The 23,597-nt window shown below is 42.6% G+C and overlaps 1 protein-coding gene across 2 annotated transcripts in view; it reads right to left on the minus strand.

The window, feature by feature from the left end:
- TTC7B (tetratricopeptide repeat domain 7B) overlaps positions 1-23,597 on the minus strand; it is a 239,346-nt gene that overhangs the window by 71,193 nt on the left and 144,556 nt on the right. For both annotated transcript variants that reach the window (XM_089908118.1, XM_022576286.3), the window contains exons 14-15: positions 18,163-18,235; positions 15,473-15,633 (exon numbers count right to left, since the gene is read on the minus strand). In XM_089908118.1, the coding sequence (XP_089764244.1) occupies positions 15,473-15,633; positions 18,163-18,235 (234 nt within the window). The remainder of the gene's footprint in view (positions 1-15,472; positions 15,634-18,162; positions 18,236-23,597) is intronic.

A 23,597-nucleotide genomic window follows, 5' to 3' on the forward strand; every position in this document is an offset into this window, starting at 1 on the left:
GAATATTAGGCAGGATTTCTGGCTTAGGGACAGATTAAGGCCCTGAAATCTGGGTAGGGCTGCAGGAAAAGTGGAATTTGGGCTCCTGGGGTATTGTTCCTAGGATACATCATACATGGTTCTTTAAAAAATGATCACATTAAAAAAAAATTGATCACATTTGCCTGTGCTTTTTGTGACTTGCCTCTTTCACTCAAAAGTCAGGCACATATAAAATTCTAGACACTTGAAGGATGCAGTTAATCAGGGCTTTACTTTTCATTAAAACTAACAGAAACAAAACTTTACCCCATTTTTGGAATTTTTTGAGAATCCCAAGGTAACTCTTGAAATAACTGTCCGGCTTAGTGTAGAGCTTAGAAAGAAGATACAGGCCTCTGGTGAAGCTCTGGGGCCATGTGGCCTGGTGACTTTTCACTGAGCACCCTGGAGAATGTACCAGGGCCAGGTTTAATGTCTAATCCTCATCCCCGGGAAGACTTTCCTCACTCCCTGGAAACTGCCCCCAAGCACTAGGCTCCCCCTCTAGCACATCTCTCTGGTTTAGCTTCACCCCGGGCCCCACCCCCATGAGACACAGACTCAACAGGATTCCTTGAGCTTTTGCCATGTGCCCTCCCATCTTCCTGCCTGTGCTCACCATGCTCCCTCCGCCTGCCTAGAAGTCCCCTCCCCAGAGCCCCCCAACCAACTCTACCTGTTCAAGTCCCACCGCCTGACATCTCCTATGACTCACCCCCTGCCCCCCAGGCAGCATCTAGCTCCTTCCTCATCTCATCTGTATAAAATATTTTTTGTAATCTGTTTACTCACCCCATAATTTGTACAGCTGACTACCTACATGTCAGTGTTGCCTGAAAATGAACTTGAATTTGTTCATCCTTTTGCCAATCATTAAAAAAATGCCTATTATGCCCTTGAGGCCACAAAGGGGAATAAGACATGGTATCTTTCCCCACCAAAGCTCACAGTCTAGTGTTACATACACATATGTGATGAACACAAACAGACATATGGACAAGGTTCTCTGGCAGCACAAAAGGAAGGAGACAGGGTCTGCCTGGGGGGTCATGCAAGACAGCTGAGAAGTAGGACTTTCACAGTTAGGGTGGGAGGGGTCCTGGGGAAGGGCCTTCCAGGCAGGCAGATGGACCATCTCGACAATGGCAGGAGCGTCCCGTGCACTCAAGGAATGGTGTCTGGAGTCTGGGATATAAGGCTGGGGCCTGAGAAGAAGCTAAAAGGGTAGATATCGCTAAATTCTGAAATCTAATACTCCTCACTAAGCTTTCTGATGAAGAACTGTCCATGAAAATAAATTAGGAAAGTTTAGAGAAATTCTAAAGTAATAATTCCCTCCAATCTTATTTGGCAGTATAAACAATGCGCTCATTAAGTCCATCAAGGAGGAAACACGCATATTAATAAACAAAACCCCTCACTAATTAGCAGATCCGTAAATGCTGTATTCAAGGCAACTGATTCAGAAAGAACATCACGGGAACCTTGAACGTTTGGTATTTTGTGCTGATCTGTGCTTGTGTGCTCTTGGGCTCAGCATGCCAGGGACCTGTCTTTGTTTATCTGCTGAATGTAGGCTGGGATGCAAAACAGCTGTGCAGAAAACGCATGTGGTATTTGCCCACGTGGGGCAGTGGCCACAGGAGACTTGGATACCTCCCACATCTCTCACTTCCCGGGAGCCTGACCTGAGAGCTGGAATGGGGCGGGCTGCCAAACACCTGAAGGGAAGTGTCACCACTCTGTCACCAGGTAGAAGTGACAGTGCATCAGGCAGGGGTGGGGAGGAGGTAGGTATGATGAAATGAAATTTTAAATTGAGAAGACGGCTTGGCAGCCACAGATCAGATGGTGAGAGAAATTGAAAGAGATGCGCCCCAAGCACGTGGTGATGAGCAGGGGCGGTGGAAATCTGAAGCCCGATGAGTCAGCTGGGAACAAAGTCAGACAGGACCGAGCGGCAGCCGGTCACGGAGAGGATGTTCCAAACACCTCTAACCCACCCCTCAGAGGGGGACGAGGGGCTGCTTTCAGGTTTCAGTGTGGCTTTCGTGAGGGAAATCCATCTCAGTTCCTCGTTACCAGCATTTCTCATGTCCTGCTGGTCTTGGAGCCCTTGCTCTCCCGGCCGGGTTTCCACGGCAGCCCAATCCCAGGAGGCAGTGCTCTCTGCAAAAAGCAGCCTCTGATCCGGGGCTGAGTCACTGTCACTGGAGATCAACGCCGCGACTGGCCTGAGAGCTGCCTGGCCTGACGCAGCTCCACAGGCCCGGTCACCACCAGGCGAGCCCATGATGGAGGGGTTGCAGCTGCGCAGGCCCCAGAGCTGAGGCCTGCAGCCCCCTGAGGACCCTCTGACGACAGCCGGAAGGGATGGAGGGGGGGTATGGAACCAGTCATGTGACTGCCCCCATAAGATATCAAACACTGCTTGGGGGGGGGGTCTCACTAATGGTGGTTGTTCAGTAAATGTCACCTGAATGAATGATCTGTCTACTCAACTATTACACGGGAAATACACAATTTCTTTGCTCATCTGGCTCACCTAACTGCTGTACTGATGTGCTGTTCATCGGCTCATTAGAAAAAATATAGATTTTTCCAATTAACCCAACCCTGGAAAAGGCCTTGAGAGGTCCTATAATGCTTTACTGCTCAAGAGCGTGGTTCGGACAAGCAGCCTCTGCATACCCTGGGAGCATGTGAGAAATGCAGAAAGTACACACCACTCGAGACCCAATGGATCAGAGTCTTCATGTAACAAGAGTCCTAGGTGATTTGTGCAAACTTAAGTTCAAAAAGCACCACTCTACTTCATAACTCTCCATCTTAGCCTTCAAATGGTCTGAGTTTTTTTAAAAAAGACATCCAAGGAAAAGAGTTCCCATAGTCCCTACACTTAGGCAATTCTACCTGTGTTTATTTCATTCCAATAAGGATTTTGAGGGTATTTTATTCTTAAATTCAGTGGCAATTCTGATCAACCACCTACATTAAGCTCACAAATGAAGGCTACCCCCACCTGTGGTCTTGAACCTTCCTTTCCATCTGGAGAGATTCTCTGGGTGGCTTCCTGGTGGATGTGCTAAAACCCTGTCCAGGTCCTTCCCGAGCATCTCCGGTGGGGGGCAGCGTACTAAGCCAGGGGCACCATTCACATTTTCGCCCACATAAAGGGCACGTCCTGAGTCTGCAAAGCACTGGATAATCACCCACTGCCTTTGGGGGTCCTCTTCAGGGCTGGAAAACTCAAACATCTTCCAGAACCAAGCAAGTAAACAGGAGGTGAGCTCAGGATCTCAGGGAGTGTTTGGAGTCATGCCTGCCTAGCCTGAAGATAATTAAATCCAGACATCTTTGAAATGTGCGTTGACCTCCTGGAATTCTAAGAGATGTCTGCTCACAGGCTGCCAGACAGAAACCCTTCGTCTACAAGTTTTAAAGGGATCAAATCTGAGTGCCTGGTTTCCTTTACAGAACCCCCAAGTGCATGCTGACTCCTGCTGGCTTTGCTAACAGGACCACCAAATGAGGGTTTGGAGGGCATGGCTCTTGCTATGAGTGCATCTTCTCCAGGAACGAAGCCCTGCCGAGCGACTGGCACAGGTGGCTCATTGGTAAACTTCTGTCTGGGAGTTTTTACCACTGAGGAAGTTCTTGAAATCTGACCACTTTCAGGGCCTCTGCTTGCCATGGAAGGAGATGCCACACAGGGTGCTGGCAGGTCTGGGGGGGACACTCAGCACGGCTCCCGGTCGCCGTGAGCCTGACCCCAGCTCAGGCTCCCAGATCTGCTGGTTCCTGGAACATCGACACCACGCTTGTTCAGCAAAAGGAAGCATCAGGCTCAGATACCTCGCTCTGCAGGACTTAGCAGCCCCTCATCCTGGCCTGGGAGGCTGCTCGGAGTGACGGTGCTGGGGACGGTCCTGCCGTCGCTTCTCGGTAGCCTGATCCCGCCTCCTCCTCATGACCCGCAGGGACTCCTGCACGATCCCGTATCAGTTACACTCTGCTTCTCATTTCAGTCAAAGTGTCAACAATCTGGAATACTCCCCCATCCTCCTCACGATATTTTTAGAACAAACAAACAACTGACATATTTAGCTGAAATAAATCACCCCAAGAAACCCCAGTTTTGGCTCATTTTTCACTCCCACTTCAGCTATTAATCTCAACTCCGATTAGCGTCCTGGAACCAGCACCTAAGCCGGAAACGACCAAGACAGGCTGACCTGAGAACATGTGTGGATTCATGCTGCCCAGACTTGGGAGACCTCCTCCCATGCCTGAGCGTGACATTTTCATGAAGGGAGCCCTTTCATTCAGTGCTATCCACAAAGCAGCAGTCGGGATGGTTTCCTGAGCACGGTCTGACCGGGTGGAACCAGGGGCTGACGGCGTGCAGGGCAGCAGGCAGCCGAGAACCTGCCCCCAGCTCTGGTGAGCGATTCGGTGAGCAAGTGCCTTGGGCCCGGTGAGCCCTCTGCTATACAAATGTGTAAACAGGAAACATTTGAAAAAAAGTTCTCCATTGAACTATCCCGGCTCTAAAAAAAATAATCTATTCTGTCTGAACCACAGAGCCATTGGTCGTCTCTAAAATCGTGAGGGGGCGAACCAAGAGCAGATCTACTGGCAGGCCGCTCCCCAAAAGCCGTCTCTGCAGGATTTATTTCTGACTCGGCTGCCACGGCCTGGATCTCCCCACATTCCCACGTCTGAGGATGGGAGCTCAAGAAGAAAAGATGCACTGGGGGCCCTTTTCAGGGATAAAGGCAGATGCCAAAGAGTGGGGATCCTACAATCACCTAGACCTAGAAGGAAGAGGGCTCAGCCCGATGAGACACAGACTCTAAGGGAGCCATGAAGTCCTGTAATTTAGAAATGGCAGCCTCCACCCAAAGTCAAGAAGGGCGCCAGAAAGGAAGAGAGCAGCGGGGTGCTGCGAAGCTGGCCAGCTCCGTGGGACCAGAGGTAGATCAGGCGTCCCGCTGGGATCACAGGCCGAATGGAGCCATGGGTCCTTGCACAGAACCTGCTCCCACGAATCCTGGCCTGTTTTATCCACGTTCTCTCTTTACCTTCTCTGTGTTCTCACGTAGCACATCATGAGGTTTGGTACACACTTGGCAGAAAGCAGGCTCTCTCACCCTTAACTGGAGGGATGTTTAAAGCAGAGCAAGTCTGACCGTCTGCAGGTGGGTGATGCATTCCCCACCAGCTGTTTTCAGCTCAGGATCCCACAAGAATGCTTAGGAGATAAATTTGAAGATTCTTTTCTTGCTCTCCTTTAGCTCTCAGGTGTTTTTGTTTTGTTTGTCATTAACTTAAAATGCAAAGACCACTACAAATGAACTGGCATTCAACTGGACTTGTACTATTGGAGGTTTTCTCACAGTTGGCTGGGTACCTAGCAGGAGCGGTATGTGAGCCCTGAAACAAGCAGACATCATCATTTTATCATTTAGCGGAACTCGGCAGAGTGAAAGCGGAAACAGACACTAGACGAAACACAGGTAAACACGCTTAGCTATGAACTAAGGCCTCTAGGCTGCTCAGCAGGGTCGTCAGTGTACAAACGCGTAGTAATGTTTGCAGCAAGCTAAGCTCTGGGTTAGGGGCTGGGGATCCAGAGATCTCCAGGAAACACCCCGCATGAATTCTGAAGATGATACTCCATACTTTGAATGGTGGGACGACATATCTAGGAGAACTTGAGGCATTGTAAATGAGAGCACTGAAATAAATAAACCTTCTGCATGCCACCATCAGGGATGGCTGGCTCTGGGGTGGCTGCCCTGGCCTGGCTTCTCCCAGCAGCCAGGCCTTCAGACAAGCTCTCTTCCCAGGAGGACAGGGAGACAGGCGTGCAGAACTGGAACCCTGTATCCACTAAGTACTCTACTTTGTCTCTATGATTTTGACTACTCTGGCAACCTCATCTAAGAGTAATCATACAGTATTTGTCCTTTTGTCGATGGCTTGTTTCTCTAGCATAACATCCTCAAGGTTCATCTATGTTGCAGCATGTCAGAATTTCCTTCTTTCTTTTTTTCTTTTTTTTCGAATTTCCTTCTTTTTTGAAAGCTGAATAACATTCTGTTTTATGTATGGACCAGATTTTGCTTATCCATTCATCCATCCATGGACACTTGGGTGATTTCTACCTTTTGGATATTATGAATACTGCTATTATGAACATGAGTGTACAACCTCTGTCCGAATTCCTTCCTTCAATTCTATTGAGTATTTACCCAGAAGTGGAATTGCTGGATCATATAGTAATCTATTTTTATTTTTTTGAGGAATGGCCACGCTATTTTCCAAAGCAGCTGCACCATTATACATTCCCACCAGCAGAGCACAAGGGTTCCGGCTTCGCCACATCCTCTCCAGCACCTGTTAGTATCTGTTTTTTTTTGTTGTTGTTGTTTGTTTTTTTTAAATAATAGTCATCCTAATGGTATCTCATTGTGGTTTTGATTTGCATTTCCCTAATGATTGGTGATGCTAAGAATATTTTCATGTGCTTACTGGCCATTTGAATATCTACTTTGTAGAAACGTCTATTTAAGTCCTTTGTCCACTTTTTATTCAAGTCCTTTTGCTGTTGTTGTTGTGGAAAGTTGATTTTAAATAAGCTACTGCACCACTGAATCCGCTCCACTTTGGTCTGTGGTGTCGTTTAGGCTGTCACCCACTCTCCTTTGCCCAGGGATCCCCTCCCCAGCCTGTATCCGAGGAACAGGCATCCCTGGGTTGGTTACCTTGCACTCATCCCTCCCAGACATCCTTCAGGTTTCCAGTGAATCATTTCTCTAGTTTAATAAGATGAACAGCCTCTTTTCTTGAGCTCCAACTTTCTATCAAATGCAAATTTAATAGGCATGTTCATGACTCCATCACTCAGCTCAGACATAAAAATAGTCCATAACACCTGGCCTCTCAGTAATCACTACATCAAAACATTATTCAATATGATATTTCAACTTAAACTGAGTTTCTCTGAGACTATCTGTGTTAAGTGAGACAGACTGAGAAAAAGGTACAATCTTACTTGCAAAGTAATGTTTTTTTTCAACCAGGTATATATACTCCACTCAAGAAAAGAATGGTCCTCATCAATCTTTCTGGCTTACTGAAGAGATTAACAGAGGGTGTAGGATAAAAATCCTGTTTATCTGGATTGTTAGCTTGAAGAGGGCATAAATTACCTCTCTCTTGTCCATGGCGGCATGCCCAGCACCTCACATGGCAACTGGAATGTGGGAAGAACGCAATGCTTCGAAGGCACAGAGGCCAAGGCCAGGCTGCCTGGGTTCAAAGCATGACTCTGCCACTTACTAGGTACACAACTAGACAAATCACTAAACCTCCCTATGCCTTAGTTTCCTTATCTGTAAAACGGGGATGATAATACTACCAACCTTTGATGGTCTCATGATGATTAAATTAGTTTAAAATATGTGAAGTGCTGATAGGAGTCGCCTGTCACAGAGCAGTGCATAAATGCTAGTGGTTATTATTGCTAAATGAGTGAACAAATGGATGAATGAATGAATGAACGTTATATATGTTCATTTCTTTCCATACAGTTAGTTCCTGTTGATGTAAAAAGCAGCACGATTGTCTGAAAAAATCTGTTTCCACGGGTACGAAAATAGAAGACCACATACAGAAGAAGAGATTGTTTTCCAATCTGGTGGCTTGAGGATTTGTTTCAATATCTGATATATCAAAGTCATGTATCAGAAAACACCATAATGATCCCACTTGTATTTTTATCTTTGAGAGGTTTCAAAATTTACTTTTTGTGCTTTGAGGTAACATTTGATGGTTTCTTAAGTGTGTTGTTGATTTGATGACCTCTCTGAGAGCCGGAGAATAAGTGCCTGTATGTGTTTTACTTAAGTAGGAAAGAGTAAAGTTCAAATCAACTAAAAATCTGTAATTAGGAAAGTTGTAAAACCACAATTTGTCTCAGGGCAAGAAACTACACCCTGGTGTGGCTGCCCTTAGCAGCCATTGGAAGGCTTGCTGAAATTAGAATAAAATATCTCAGTTATACTAAAGTTCTCAAATGTGCCACCATTGGCATGATACTATCTGGTATATTTTCCAGGGACAAAAGTAACAAACTGTCAGTTCTCATTGCGATATTTTATCTAAAAATGAATAATCCCGTGGCAGAAACACGAAGTCTGTGAGGGCCTGACCAAGCCCTGGCCACCACACTGTCTTTAGGAGAAACAATTGTTCCCAACATCACCTGGCATCTACTTCTACATTCTTGGGCCAGTGAGGAAAATTACTAAGTAAAATACAGTAATCAATTAGGAAATTTTTGCAAAGCTCTATTTTAAAAGAAGAACGATTGAGGCTCTTATACCAAGTACAAGAGAAAGCAAATCTATCAGAATCTGTGAACACTGTTCAATATAAAAATGTGTACTTTGTTAAATTTTATTTTGGAAAAAACTTACAGTGTGTTAGAGACATTTAATACATAATCAGCAAATACTAATTTTTCATCCTTTTGTTTACGCATTTAATAGTTAAAGGGTTTAAAAAAACAAGTTTTCAACAGAAGAAAAAGGCAGTATTAGAGGAACAAAAGAGACAAGATACATACAGAAATGGCAGACGTACATTCAACCATCATTAATTATATTAAATGTGAATGGACCAAACACTTGACACAAAAGGCAGAACTTATCAGACTAAACAACAAAAGCAAGATCCAATGATATGCCAGCTATAGGAGAAGACATACTGGAAGAAATGATGGCTGAGAATTTTCTAGAAATGATAAACAATACAAACAAGACCAATCCACAGTTTTAAAAAGTCCCCAGCAGGACCTACTCTTAGCTGTATCACAGTGAAAATGCCAAGCATCAGCAAGAATGGCAATGAAAGCAGCCAGAGAGAAAAGGCAGATGACATTAAAATGAACTAAAATTAAACCAACGGTTGACTTCTCAACAACGACAAAAGGAGCAAGATCACTGTGCTGTGAGGAAATGTGAGCTTAGAATCATAGATCTAGTTTGAAAATCTCTTTTGAGAGAAAGGCCAAATACAATTTTAGACACAGGTTGAGAAAGTTTGCCAACAACAGACCCTCACTAAAATTTCTAGGGTAATCACTAAACAACAACAACCAAAATAGAACGTTTCTCTTACAAATTAGTAAAGGAAAAATATGTAATAAAAACATAATTATTTAAAAGAAGGTAGGAAAGGAGAGGATAAGATATGAAAAAAGAGCAGGACAAATAGAAAACACAAATGAAGTGGGAGACACTAATACAAATATGTCACTATTTACAATAAATGGAAATGAGCTAAATGTTCCAGATAGACAGTCAGCCTGAGTTAAAAAAAAAAACAAAACAGCTATATTTAATGAATACAAGAGTGCATGTAAAATATAAGAATATAAAAAGTTCAAAGAATGGAAAAAGATATTCCAAGCACACACACACACACACAGTATGTGTGTATACATGTATATGTACACATATACATGGCTATTTGTGTGTGCAGGTATGTGTCCATCATACAAAATAGACTTTCAGGCAAAATGAATTATGCAACTACTTACATATTGATAAAAGGTTGAATTTACTAGGAAGACATAGCAATTCTAAATTTAAATGCACCTAATAGCACAGCTTTTAAAAGGTGCATTTTAAGAGAGGCCTGCGTACCGCAAAAAAAAAAAAAAAGAAGAAAAAAAAATTGCTTTAACTATGCGGTAAAACAGGACAATCTACCAATCAGAGGTAGTTTCAATATACCTCTACTCAAAAACTGATAGATTAAGTAGAAAAAAAAAATCAATAAGAAAAAAAAGATCTGAAAAGCACAGTTGATAGCTCAACGTAATAAAATATACAAAAAATTACCCCCAAATGCAGGAAACATTCTTTTTAAGCACACATGAAATATTTATAAGTAGTGACCACATGCTGGGCCATAAAACAAGTCTCAACAAATTTCAAACTTATATTGATTATAGTCTCTGAACACAGTTCAATGAAGTTAAAAGCCCATTGACAAAAGACAAGTTAAAAAAAACCATATATTTTTAAATTATAAAATACAGTTCTAAAATAATTAATTCATCAAAAAATAAAAATGGAAATTTAAAAATATTTAGAATGAAACAATAACAAAAATTTCACATATTGAAACTTGTGGTTTATAGTTAAAGGAGTACATAGCGGAACATTTTATCTTAAATGCTTATGTCAGAAAATAAGAAAGGCACAATACTAAAGAACTAAACATCCAACTTAAAAAATTAAGAAGGAAAACCAACTAAAACAAAACAGAACAAACTCTAAGAAAATAGGAGAAAAGAAATAATAGAAATAAGGACAGAAATCCATAAAAGAGAAAGTAAATATATGGTTGAGATGATAAAAAAAAACTAAAGGTTCTTTGAAAAGATCAATGTTTCAGACAGTTTTCTGGCAAGACTGTTCAAGAAAAAAAAAAAAGGCACATTAAACAGCATGAGGAATGAAAAAGACCTAACCACAGATGCTGTATGACAATAAATAATTTAAAAACATTATAAACTACTCTATGGCAATAAAATTTAGAACTTAGATTAAACGGGCAAATTCTTAAAATATATATAGTATATCAAACATAGCTTAATAAAATAAGAAGTAGAAAAACCTGAATATACTATAATCATTTTTAAAAAGCATCAGAAGTCCTTCCATGGAAAAAAAGACCAGTCCCAGATGGTTTTATAGGCAAATTCTACCCAAACTTATTATTCTAGGAACAAATAATTCACATCTTACACAAAGATTCCAAAACACACAAAAAAGAGCTACTCCAACTCATTTTATGAGGCCGGCCTAACCTTGATGCCAAAACCTGACAAGGATATAATGAGAAAGGAAAATTACAAGCTAGTTCACACGTGAACATAAATGTAAATGTTCTTTAAAAAGCTAGTAAACTGAATCCATTAAAAAACTAATAGATCATGATCATGTTGGGCTTATTCCAAGAATGCAAGGTTAATTTAACATTTAAAAATATCAATTAATATAACATTCACAGATTAAAGGAGTAAAATCATATAATCATCTCAATAAATACTGAAAAAACATTTGATAAAATTCAATATCAATTCATGATGAAAAAAAAAACTCTTAGCAAGCCTTCTTGGAAGAAGGAAATTTCCCTAAACTCTTAATAGAGGTTTAAATAGAAAAGCATGGAATTTTTTTCGGGTAACTAGGAATAAACCTAGTAAACATCAACAAAATCTTTATAAAGAAAATTATAAAGCTTCATTTAAAAAGTATTTTCTAAAGGCCTAAATAATTAGAGATATCTAATTTTCCCCAAACTAAGCTATTAGATTAAATGTAATTCCAATCAAAATCTCAACAGATTTTTTCGGTGGAACGTAAAAAAACCAATTTGAAAATTTATATGGAGGCTCAAAGGCCTGAGGGCAGCCAGGATATCCCTGAGGAGCAAGTTACAGGGGTGGACTGACCTCATGTATAATAAAGTTGTAAGAATGACGATAGAGGGGCTTCCCTGGTGGCACAGTGGTTGAGAGTCCGCCTGCCGAAGCAGGGGACGCGGGTTCGTGCCCCGGTCCGGGAAGATCCCACATGCCGTGGAGTGGCTGGGCCCGTGAGCCATGGCCGCTGAGCCTGCGCGTCTGGAGCCTGTGCTCCGCAACGGGAGAGGCCACAACAGTGAGAGGCCCGCGTACCGCAAAAAAAACCCAAACCAAAACAAACAAAAAAAAGAATGACGATAGAGAGGCAATCACACAGAGGTGGGCACCCTGAACCCATGGAACCAAGTGGAAAGCTCACAGACAACTCCTCACACAGATGGACGTTTGGTTTAAGACAAAAGTGGCCCTGGGGAGAAACCGCAAAAGGAATCTTTTCAATACATGTGGCTGGACAATTGGGTATCCACATGGGAAAAAATTACCCTGGATCCCTTACACCTCACATACATAAAACAGTCAATTCCAGACGGACTCCTAGCCTCAAGGATGAAAGATAACATGAGAGAGCTTGAGAAGATAACTTAGGAAAGGTCTCTTAAACTAGACAGAGAAGTACTACCCATGGATATGACTGATACATTCAACTATACTTTAAAATTAAGAACTTCTGTTCATCAAAAGATATCATTAAGAGAAAGGAAAGACAAGACACAGATTGGGAGAAGCTTTTTACAACGCATATAACCAACAAAAGCATTTTTAATCATAACATAAAGAAATCTTACAAATTAGTATGAAATGGACAACCAGATTAGAAAAGAAGAAAGACTTCTATATGTGCCTCATAAAAGAGAAAAGCTAAATGACCAATAAACACATGAAAAAGGTGTTCAACCTCATTAATAATGAGGACATGCAACTTAAACTCAAAGTGTAATACCATTAACCAGCAACCAACAAGTCTGAGGGCACCAAGTGTTGGTGTCTGGAGTTGCATGGGCCCGTGGGCACTGCTGCTGGAGATGTAAACGGACACAACCGCTATGGAAAACAGTTTGGAATTATTTGGTAAAACTGAAGACACACGCATCCTATGACTCAACAATTCCGCTCCTAGGTGTCTACCTGACGAAATGCTTGCACATGGGCACCAGGAGGACTGTGCAAGGATATTTACAGCAGCATCGTTCGTGTAACAGCTGAAAACTGAAAACAACCCACATATCCGCTTACGGTAAACTAGAAAAAGAAATCTTGGTATATTTATACAATAAAGTACTATTTGTCAGTATAAATGAATAAATTGCTGTTGTATGCAAGAAGGATGACCCTCAGAAACACAATGTTAAGCAATGAAAGCGAGTGGTGTAAGGAGATCATTAAAAATTTTTTTAGAATTCAGGATGGTGGTTAACCCGTGCAGGGAGAGGTCAGGGAAGAGGACAGCAGGAGTGCACAGGAAATTCACAGGCAACATTAATGTTCTTTTTCTTAAGTTAAGAAGTGGGTATACATAGGTTAGTTGTATTATTATTTTGAATTGATTTAATAAATAGTCTTTTGCTTCTACTCAATATTTAATCATTTTAAAGGATTCTAAAATATTACATTTGAAGACACTGTATCAGTAGTAATACTATTAATATGAATGCCTCTCAATTACTGAGTGATCACCGTGTATGAATGCCTTCAATGCACTGACCAGGACAGCTCACTGCCCCTGGGGGAGCCCCTGGTCTCTCCAGGGTTACCCGTCCTTACTGTCACCATGAAGTGATAAAAGATGGTGGCTAAGTATCTTGAATACGTTTAACGGAGACCAAAAAAGCTCTGTAATTCTCTGCATCAGGCTAAGAGGCTAGTGAAATCACTTCTTGGTTCAACAGTCGGACAGGCCTGACCCTAGCAGAGGGAAGGGGCCGAGGGAACATCCACTACATACTCAGTCTGTGGTAGGTTATGGCTGCTGGGACACGAGAGACACGAGGACATCCCAGGCTTCCGAAAGTCTGCAGCTCTCTGGAGACAAGCTTGTCACAAACATACGGATAATGCTACATGGCAGTTGGGACAGGTGCCCACGTAATCTCATTTAGGTTGGTGTTGAAGTGTTTTAGCCAGGTTGGGAAGAAACCATGGGATCCACTGACTATATCTGGCCCCAACTTTTAATAAAGTATTCTTGGGAGGAAGAAGTTTCCCATCACAAAGGAAGAAATACAAATATTTAAAAAGCAAGCAAGTCATCAGAGGCTCTCAGCCCTGCTGCCATATGCTTTGCTTTTTTGAGCTTACATTAAAATAACAGGCTCGCATTCCTCAAATACCTCTACTGCTGTTCCTTACTTCTACTACTTGAAAAGGCTGTCAGCTGCTGTCACTTGGAGGCATTACCATATTAGCCACCACTGTTTACTGCTTACCGGGCAGTGTGGCTGTTAGTTTAATAAGCCTCTCCTCTCAGATGACACCCCAGGCTGTCTATGCAAGGGCCACATGCTGGAGTCTAACATCTAACATCTAACAAACATCCAATGAAGGTGCTGGGCTTGGGAGGCAGGGGCAGCCACTTTATAAGAGTATTGATGAGAGGAACTGAATTCAGTTGCATCAGGCTCTACTCTACTGAGGGCTAAAGGGCCAAGTGTTTTTGAAAGTGCTTTAACCATTTGACGGTTCCACGGGCTAACCAACTTTGTATAAAATCCAGAAATGTACTCCATGTGCATTTTGAGATGTACTCCGTGAGCAAGTGGCAAAGCTCTTTAATTCACTTTGCATAAATAGCTGAACCTACAAGAGAAATCTCTAGTCAGAGGTTTCCTGGATTATAATGAGAATTTTCTCGATGGGGAGAAGAGAAGTGCCCTTTTCACTTGAAGACAAAGAAATGTTTGTAATGGAAATGTGTGAACCAATTTTCCGAGGGGAGTTTGCTGAAACGCACTGATTAAAACCACAGTGAGGTGATGAGGCAGAGAAATAAAGCCAAGGCGGGTCCACCTAAAACTTGCATTATTTCTGGAAGTGGAGAGAGCCTGCTTTCCCTTCTCCCCCTGCCCCAGGCCGCCCCCGCCCACTGCTGACCCTGCCACTTAGACAATGAGAACCTGCCAGCCTGCAGGACTGTTTACTGTTTCTGGCCACTGTGTACTGGTTACTAAGCTACTCCACTGAGGATAAAATGAGTAGCCCAAAAGACAATGTCCTTCTCAACAAAGCCTAATCAACAGGCCTGGATTCAGGGATTCAGAGGGAAGAGGTAAAGAAGCAGACAATTCCAGCACATGGCAGTGTGTAATGACAATTCTTAGGTTACGAACAAGTACTGCTGACTGATTTAAGGAATTCCATTTCCTAGAGAATAAACCTAAGACACAGACAGGTCAGGTAACCAGATCAAAGTTGCCTAAAATATAGTAATCACCTGAAAGTAATGGGAGTCCTTTATGTAATGTGGGACAAACAAGCTACAAAGCAATGTTTCCCAAATTTCAGTCATTGGAGTTTGTTCAACATAGCTTTTGCCATATCCATGTATATTAATATTTCCCTTTAAATTCACTTTAAAACAACTCATTAAAAAATTCTTAGTCTCCCTCTGAGCAATAATTTCTATGAAATCACACTTTGATAGGCAGTTGTATTTTCTCTAATATACATTTTAAAATGCATAACTATTAAAACAAAAATGTTCATCCACAATGCATTTAAAATCATCTTGTATGTCTCAGAGGTACACATTGGGAAAGAATGGATAAAGTATTTCAACTCAGGTTGACCTGAAGACTATGTTTGTTTCTAAATATCATGAAAAACCAAGAGTAAAGGGGATTCTGTACTATTTACCACCAGGAAGTGCATGAAGGACTTAGATAGATTGGGAGAAGAAGTAAATTCAATACCTTCTGTATAAGGAAAAACAAGTCCAGTATCACTTACATAAAATTTTCTGGATATTCACTCAGGGCCATGTCAATGATATTCAGAGAATCATGGTAATGCTTTTGTGCTGACAACAGGAGGGCAAGGAGGTGCAGGGAGTTGGCATCATCGCCTTGAAGTTGAAGAGCTTGGCGGACATACCCCAGAGCCTCTGGTATCTGGTTTAAAAGAAAACCAGAAAGAATTTTTAAACACACACACACACACACACACACACACACATAGAGCCACCATTTCAGTATCTGATTCTCTGTAAATATAAGGAGCTGTTTCACCATGTGCCACACTCAGATTTTAAGCCATCTTCATGGCAGCCCCAAGATATTAACCACAAACACGAAAACAGAGGCCCCCTTCAAGCAACAGTATGACTAATGAAGTGATACAAGAGACTCTGTTTCTCAGTATAACTGTCAATACCAAATCGTTTACTTCTCCCTAAATAATTTGTCTCTTTTTCCACAAAACTGATTTACTTTCGATTATGCCCAAGATAATTTCACTCTAAATGGAGACACATAACAAATTCCCAGCAGTTTTTATTGGAATGAAACTGACTTAGCTGAACTGTTCTGATTTTTTAAGTAGTACTGAAATTAAACTGCTTGATAAGTTTCAGAACCTTAAACAGAGCTTTCCAAAGGATCAGACACCTGTGATTCTTTTCAAGTCCCTTTGTCCTGCATCTCCGTTAGACATCAAGGAACTATGCAAACAAACTAACCAACCCCACACCTTTCTAAACTACAATCCAAAGGAACTCCACCCAAGAAACAAACTGCAATGCCACATACAGAGCAGGTGTATCCAAATTTAAGTAGGACCAGATACAACCTTAACCTTCAAAATCCAACAGCTCTTCAAGACTTTCTTCAAAATCACCCAAGCACAAGGGTGGATAAAATGCATACATAATGGGTATCTGAACACCCGAGATTCTGTGCAGGTTTAACAGTACCTAGGGAGAATTAGAACCTGAAGCTGGATTTCAAAACAGGCTCAAGACTGAAGCATTCTTACACGGTCACCCCAGGGACTCCTTTCTGTCTCCCCTCCAACTCCGGGCCCTGGCTGGACCTCTTCTCAGCTCTCCTGCTTCTTCCCAAACCCTCAGTAACCTCACTCCTTAGTAGGAAGCAGTGACTTCTGTCTTTACCAAATCTATTCGTTTTCCTCTCCGAAATACCATTTTTGATGCATCTAAGTTAAAAATGCTGGTTACAGAGGCTTTCTGTTTTGAGCCGTAGAATCACAGCTATCAGAGCAGGAAGAGATCATCCGGTCCTACACGTCACTTCATGAAGTGAACCCAGAAGGCTCCATCTACTGCTCCCCTCCCCAGGCGGACAGGCTGCTGTGTAAACAGCACTGGTATTCTGGGAGGGTCAAAAGGCACGGTACACTCATGATATCCGTTTTTAGGGATAACTACTGTAATCAAGAAAAAACTGATACAGGGTGCAAAGTGAGGTCCTTAAGGGCTAGGCTGACTTGAAGGAATTCGAAGCTGGTTCCTTCATTCAATGAGTATTAGTGAGGGCCTCACCATGTGTCAGGCAGTGTCCCCGCTACCAGCGCAAAGCAATGATGACAGATGTGGGTTCCCGCCCTCAGGGAACCTAAGGTCTAGTGAGAAAGATACTGAACAAGAGAGCTGGGCAAGAGGAAGCAGAGGAGCAGGCTGCTACGGGAAGGGGGCTTCAAGGAGGAGGCGAGCGGAGCTCCTGGAGGAGGAGAGAGACCGGACGGTCGGTCACCAGCCCACAGCTGTCTCTGCAGCAGCTCGTGATCAGACCAGCTGTGAGCCACACCATGCCAGGTGAGAGGACCTTGACAGACGAGCTCTCTTGGTTTCCTTGGTCCCCAGGTCGCCAAGGGGAGCCACTTCTTGGCACCATTCCCTGGCCTCCGGGAAGTCAGATACATGCGGACAGCCCAGGCCTGCCAGGGGAATGGCATGTGTGGGGAACTGACCTTCGATTCACCCTCCAGTCAGCACTTAGGATTGTGCTGGGGTTACCACCAGTGTCTTGCACGTGGTGGGCAGGCAGACATGGGGCCGGAGTCTCCTGAACAGCTGGGAGGGAACGGGAGGGTATGAGAATGGCAAAGGCAGCTTCTGGAAGCTACCGCTGGGAAGATGAAGACCAAAAAAGCTTGCCCCTCCAGCAAGGAGAATACCGTCGAGTCTCCTATTTCGAGGAGCCACTGTGTTTAATTGTTCATATCTTCTACATATTTGAAAGGAACTGGTCTCTTTTGTCTACACTCGCTGGCATCTTCCTGTCAATCACTGATACCCTTATGACGACCAGGCCTCACCAGTGACTAAATCCCCACCATGCAGCTCACCACTGGGCTCTGTTAGCAAGGGACAAAGGCTGTCTGAGGACTCCTCGGTCAGGGTCTACACCATGTGCTGCATCCCCTGTTGCCATCCGACCCCAGGTGGGGCCCTCCAGATTTGCGGATTTAATCTCCAAAAGCAGAGCCTGCCTGCCTTGTGTCTTCACAGCTGATGCTCCAATTGACCGAAACACCAGGGTCTTCGCTGCGAGGAGGCAGTGGCCTCTGAGGAGAGTCCCTGGCTCCAGGTCAGCCTCAGGTGAAGGAAAGCAGGTCAGCTACTCCCTCAAACTGTATCAAGACAGAACAGGCACCAAGTGTGGGAACATTGGAGAACTGACCTGTCTGGAGATGGCAAGCTGCAGAGCCAGGTAGAAAGCTGCTTGGTGATCTGTAGGTGACAGGCTGTGGGCCCTGAAAAAGTATTTGCAGCTATTAGTACATGAGAGAGGCCATTTTTATTTTCCATGTCAAACAAGTATTCCCATTTGTATTTTTATTTATACTAAGGCCCCATATTTTTTTAAAATTAATTTTTATTGGAGTATAGTTGATTTACAATGTGTTAGTTTCTGCTATACAGCAAAGTGAATCAGTTATACATATGTCTACTCTTTTTTAGATTCTTTTCTCATATAGGTCATTACGGAATATTGAGTAGAGTTCCCTGTGCTATACAGTAGGTTCTTATTAATTATTTTACCAAGGCCCCATATTTAATTTAACTATTTAATGTTTCATTTAAACTCTTCTCCTCTGTCCATGAACAAATGGCATGCATGTTTCCTCCTGCCACTGTACATGGGAATGGCACAGGAACATGTTTCTGTTTTGTTTAGCATCTGAAATGGCAGCCAATGGGCCTTGACTTTGAGAAGGAGCCTGGGGCTGAAGAAGCCACAGGCCCTGAGGTCTGACCTCCCCAGCAGACGCCTCCCTTGGGCTGAGCAGGAGAAGTCCACGTGTCACGCTGGGACACGGTGAGGCTGTGAGCATACTTGGCAAGGCGACGGCTGCTTTGGTTAAGTTTTCGCTTGGTCTTAAAACTACTTTATCCAAATTTCTGGATTTCAGAGAAACCATATGAAAATCAAAGGCCTGGCTTTGCTTGTAAAATGAGGTTTTGGTTTTTTGATGAACTATAGAGAGAAATGGAGGATATTCATTCAGTCTTTTGAAGCTTCTACTAAGTTCCACGCAGTTTACCTAATTACATGCAACCATGACATGTAAGACTTTGTGGCCAGACACCAGACTTAGTCTATCAGCTGGCTTTTGACACCAATGGGAAGAGGCTATGCTGGCCTCCTACTTGTTGGCAGACACGTCATTCTTGCTTTTATGTGGAAGTCAATTGTATCTTACCACAAGCAACTGGGGGGAACTAGGGGGTGGGGGGTGTCCTCTGTCCTTTTTTTAACCTTAAGAGCAAAACTCCCATCCCTGGGGAATCTTCAGGAGTAAGTTTGCCTCCAGACACGGCCTTAGGGCTCTTCTCACTTTAGTCTAAGAGGCTGAGGCCGAGGATTTGCCTGTGTTGCCCTTTGAGATGTCTTATTTCTAGCAGAGGCCTACTCAGCATGCCCCAGTTTTTATTACTTGACAGGCATTGGTTTTTCCATGCATTTATACATCAAAGAATATTTTTCTTTGGTGTTCATAAAAAGTGAGATTGGAATGTCATGGTTTCTGTCTCTCCCAATTATTCAGGGAAAATGAATACAAAATGGATTATGAAGAGACTTTGAATTTAGCATTATTTATTTTATCACATCTTCTTTCACAATTAAACCGGCTTTCTACAACCCTCAAAAAGAATTCCACAGAGCTATAATTTTCTCAGCACAGTCTAGAGTTTTTACAAATGAAGTTAAATCAAATCATGGTTGTTTCTACCCAACACCAACCAAGTGAAAAGCTGACAATGGTCTGGTGAACTCAGGGTGTGGATAAGAATAGTTCTGACCAAAGGCCCTACCTTAGCCTCTTCAAATGATTATTAACTGTTAGCCACAGCACTAAGAAACAAACAGAAGTGCTAGAAATCTTGGCATCACTGGGGTACCTTAGGACAACATCGGAAGAATCATCAACTTGGCTAATAATGAATATCCAACAGCCAAATTTCTAGCGAGGCACAACTTAAGCATACACATTTAAAAAAAACCTTATTTCAATAATTTGGCTAATACGTTAAACTGGCCACTTTAGCCTATGAAAGAAAAAAGGAAACATGGAGATGCTCAAAAAAACTAGAAAAAGTGCAAGATGTTCATCTCAGGTAGAGTCCTGAAAACGTGCTCCAGTTGCGCAGGACAACTTCGGCAGCTAGGCTTCCTGTGACAACACCACATTTGTATGCCCACAGAAAATGTGCTTGACAGAAATCATCAAGCAATGCAGGTGAGAGGAAGGACGTTAGTGATCTTGAAAACTGCAAGCTTGCTGGACTCTGTACATGAATTTAGAGCAGCGCTATGAATCCCATTCCCTGCTGTGAGCACCTGGTGAGGCTGCTAAGAGAAAATCAGAGACCTAAACAATGTCACTACAGGGATGCTCACAAAGTGATTCCCTTGTCAAAGCACCTCCATACCCATTAATTCCATTTTTATTCCATAGGAAAAGAAAGAATTGCAAGACACTGGCCCACTGAGGGCACCCATCTATCCACCCATCCACCCACCCATCCATCTACCCCTTCATCTAACCATCCATAGATCCAACCATCCACCCGCCCATCCATCCATCCATCCACCCATCCATCTATGCATCCATCCAAACATCCATCCATCCATCCATCCATCCACTCACCCATCCATCCACATTATGCAGTACCTACTGTGATGCCAGGCCTGTGTTAACTTTTAGGGAGCTTGGAGATGAATAATACAAGTGCCTTTCCTTGAGGAGCTCCCCCCAACACCACAGAGGGGGAGACCTAAATGATCATTACAGTGCAGTACGAGCAGTGCCCTGAGAAGGGTATGCCAGACTGCTACTGGAGTGCATGCGATGGGCCTCCCAGATCACCTGGCTAAAACTTAGACTGCCCTGAGGTCCACTGCATCATTCTCCTAGACTCTGGCTCCAACATCCTCTGGAGCTGAACCAAGAATACAGAGACAGCTGATCAGTTTTGACCCTGGTCCATTAAGACATGTACCCCTTGTAACAATAATAACTACAATTTATGAAGCATCTATTATTAAGCATCTTGTTCGAGAACATCAAGCAAAAGAGGTAAAGCCAGAAGTGAAATTCCGAGGCCTGGTCTCTCCACCATATCACCCTGCTGCCTTATTTAGCCAGTTCTCCTTGAAGTCCCCTTCAATCCTGATTACAGTAGACATGGGACTAGTGTATCATTATGTTAAGAAAGAAAAGTGCAAACCTGGTTAAATCTATTACTCAGGGACCTCCCATTACTTACACACATAGGATGACCCACTTGTCCTGGTTTGTCCTGTATTTTCCTGGTGTTTGCACTGAAAGTCCCATATTCTGGGAAACTGCTCAGTTCCCAACAAACCAGGCTGGCTGGTTACTCCATACCCACAAAACATACCACATTCAAACTTAAATTCAAGCTAGGAGTGGGAGAGGAAAATAAAAGTGAGATTGTGAGATTGTGTCCCTTCTACCACACTGAATGATAACACCAGTGACACCACGCAGCCCAGATTCCTGCATGCTGGGGGGCAAGGTGCTGAGACATGCGCTCGACTGTTTCCAGCCTGGCTTTTCTCTGTAGGATGTGAGAGCCCCCAGGAGCCACCACTGAGATCAATACAGCATCCTAGAAAGCTTTGCAAACAACAGTTTTTCTTCACTATACTTTTGTACAGGACATATGAATTGGTTCAGCCTCTTGGGCTGAGCTTATGAGTGTATGAACAGCCGAGGGTCTCAACATTAAGATGCCATCATGCAACTGGGATGTCTTCAAAAATCACCTCTCTGAATCCAGGAGAGAGCAAACCTTTTTGAATTCTGACTCCAGTCATAATTGAGTTAATTTTCACACGCTGTATCTGCAACCTCACCACTTTTTGAGATACACCGTTTTCTTTTTAAACAAAATTTGCTAAACAATAGTATTAACAGAATTGTGGGGAGAAGATTTAAAATATAAAGTAAGAAAATATTTCTCATCCAAGTGATTTTTAAATACTCATTTACATGTAAGAAGTAATACAAATCCTTCTTATTTACTTAAAATCTTTCCCTTACAGACTTTTGTACAGTACACTAGGATAGTCCTAGTTCATGTGTACTTGAAACCAAATATTTTTATTACTTTGAAAAATACCCTTAAATACACATAGATACAAATTTAGGTTAGCCTTCCCCAATAGAATCACGTAGGTTAGTAGGATTTTATTCCGCTTTATTCCCATATGAACTAATATTTTAAAAATCCCTTTGAATTAGAAACTAAGCAAAAGAGGAACAAAAAAGAAATTCAGGCCAATGGAACAGCTGTTATATAACATGAAGTTATGAATTCTGCGGCTCAAGCAGACCACCACCATGGCTGTTTTTAGAGAGCCAGTAAGATGAGCTGATTTAAGGAAAGTGAAACAGTGAAACAGATGTAATGACCACTTTCTTAGGCATCCATGTGTGGGTTTTACAAACTGGGACTGGAAAATTTAAAACTCCAAATCATTTGAAATGGAAATGCTTTCCACACTCCGTGCTGAAGAGTATCAACAAAAACTTAGCACAGAGATAGGAGGTCTGTTGGCTGCTGTCAGTTGGTACCTTCTGTCATTAACCAGTCTGGGACCGACAGCGTGAAGGAGCTTTGGGCACGCCTGCTAGGAAATGGAAAGAAAAGAGATGAAAATGTTTCAGACTAACTGAAACCAAGTGCTAATGATTTCGTGATAAAAAGGAGCATGTACACTGTGACAAATCTACAGGCAGCCCTAGTTCTAAGGAAAGAAATCTAACAACGGTTATTAGGTATTGAGAGGTCCTCGTAAAACTTTTGGTTAAGTAACTAACTTTCTAATATAATTCCAAGAAATCAAGTAACTCAGGTATATTTAAGGTGACAGGATCAATACCAATTCTATATTGGACATCATGGGGCTATACTTTCAGACAGTGATTCATGTTAGTGATTTATTATGCCTGCAGTAAGAATAAAATGAGGGAAGTGTGGAATAGTAGGTACCAGAGAAGCCAGTCAGCGTCAGAGACCTTGACCTTCCTGACCTCAATAGCTACAGGATTCCAGCTCTTCATCCCTGCATCTCGGTCCCTCACCTGCAGTGAACACACGACTTGTTCCATCTACCTTATTGGTGTGCGGCGAGGATCAAGTAAGGGGTGTGAAAGGCCACTGTGACATGCAAGCGGTCTCTAATTATAAGGGCTTCTCCTAATTTCGTGAAAGGTACAGCGATGGAGATAAGCATAAGGTATTATGGAGCATGGAGGGGATGGAGAGGCCTGGGACCTGCCGGCCTGACTGTCTTATAAGTATTTCAGAGACTGCCCTAAAATCTGGCCTTTTCATTTCGTAATATAAAAATCTGCAGATTGACATGTTAAAAAAAAAAAGGTTGCAAAGAATGATGCTTTTTCTAGATGATAAAAAATGTCTTTAATAAAAGGAATCATCTCCCTAGACATAAAAAAGTACCTCTCTTAGAGCTGGAATCGCTTTATTAGGAATGAATAAAATGTGCCCGAATGAATAAACAGATCAAGAATGCAGATTTACCTGGCAACAAGTGATGCAGCAAGTTTTATACTGTCTGTT

The sequence above is a fragment of the Delphinapterus leucas genome, chromosome 2, assembly GCF_059928025.1.
Source record: "Delphinapterus leucas isolate spDelLeu-1000000601 "Yukka" chromosome 2, BTC_Dleu_Yukka2, whole genome shotgun sequence".
Taxonomy (NCBI): Eukaryota; Metazoa; Chordata; class Mammalia; order Artiodactyla; family Monodontidae; genus Delphinapterus; species Delphinapterus leucas.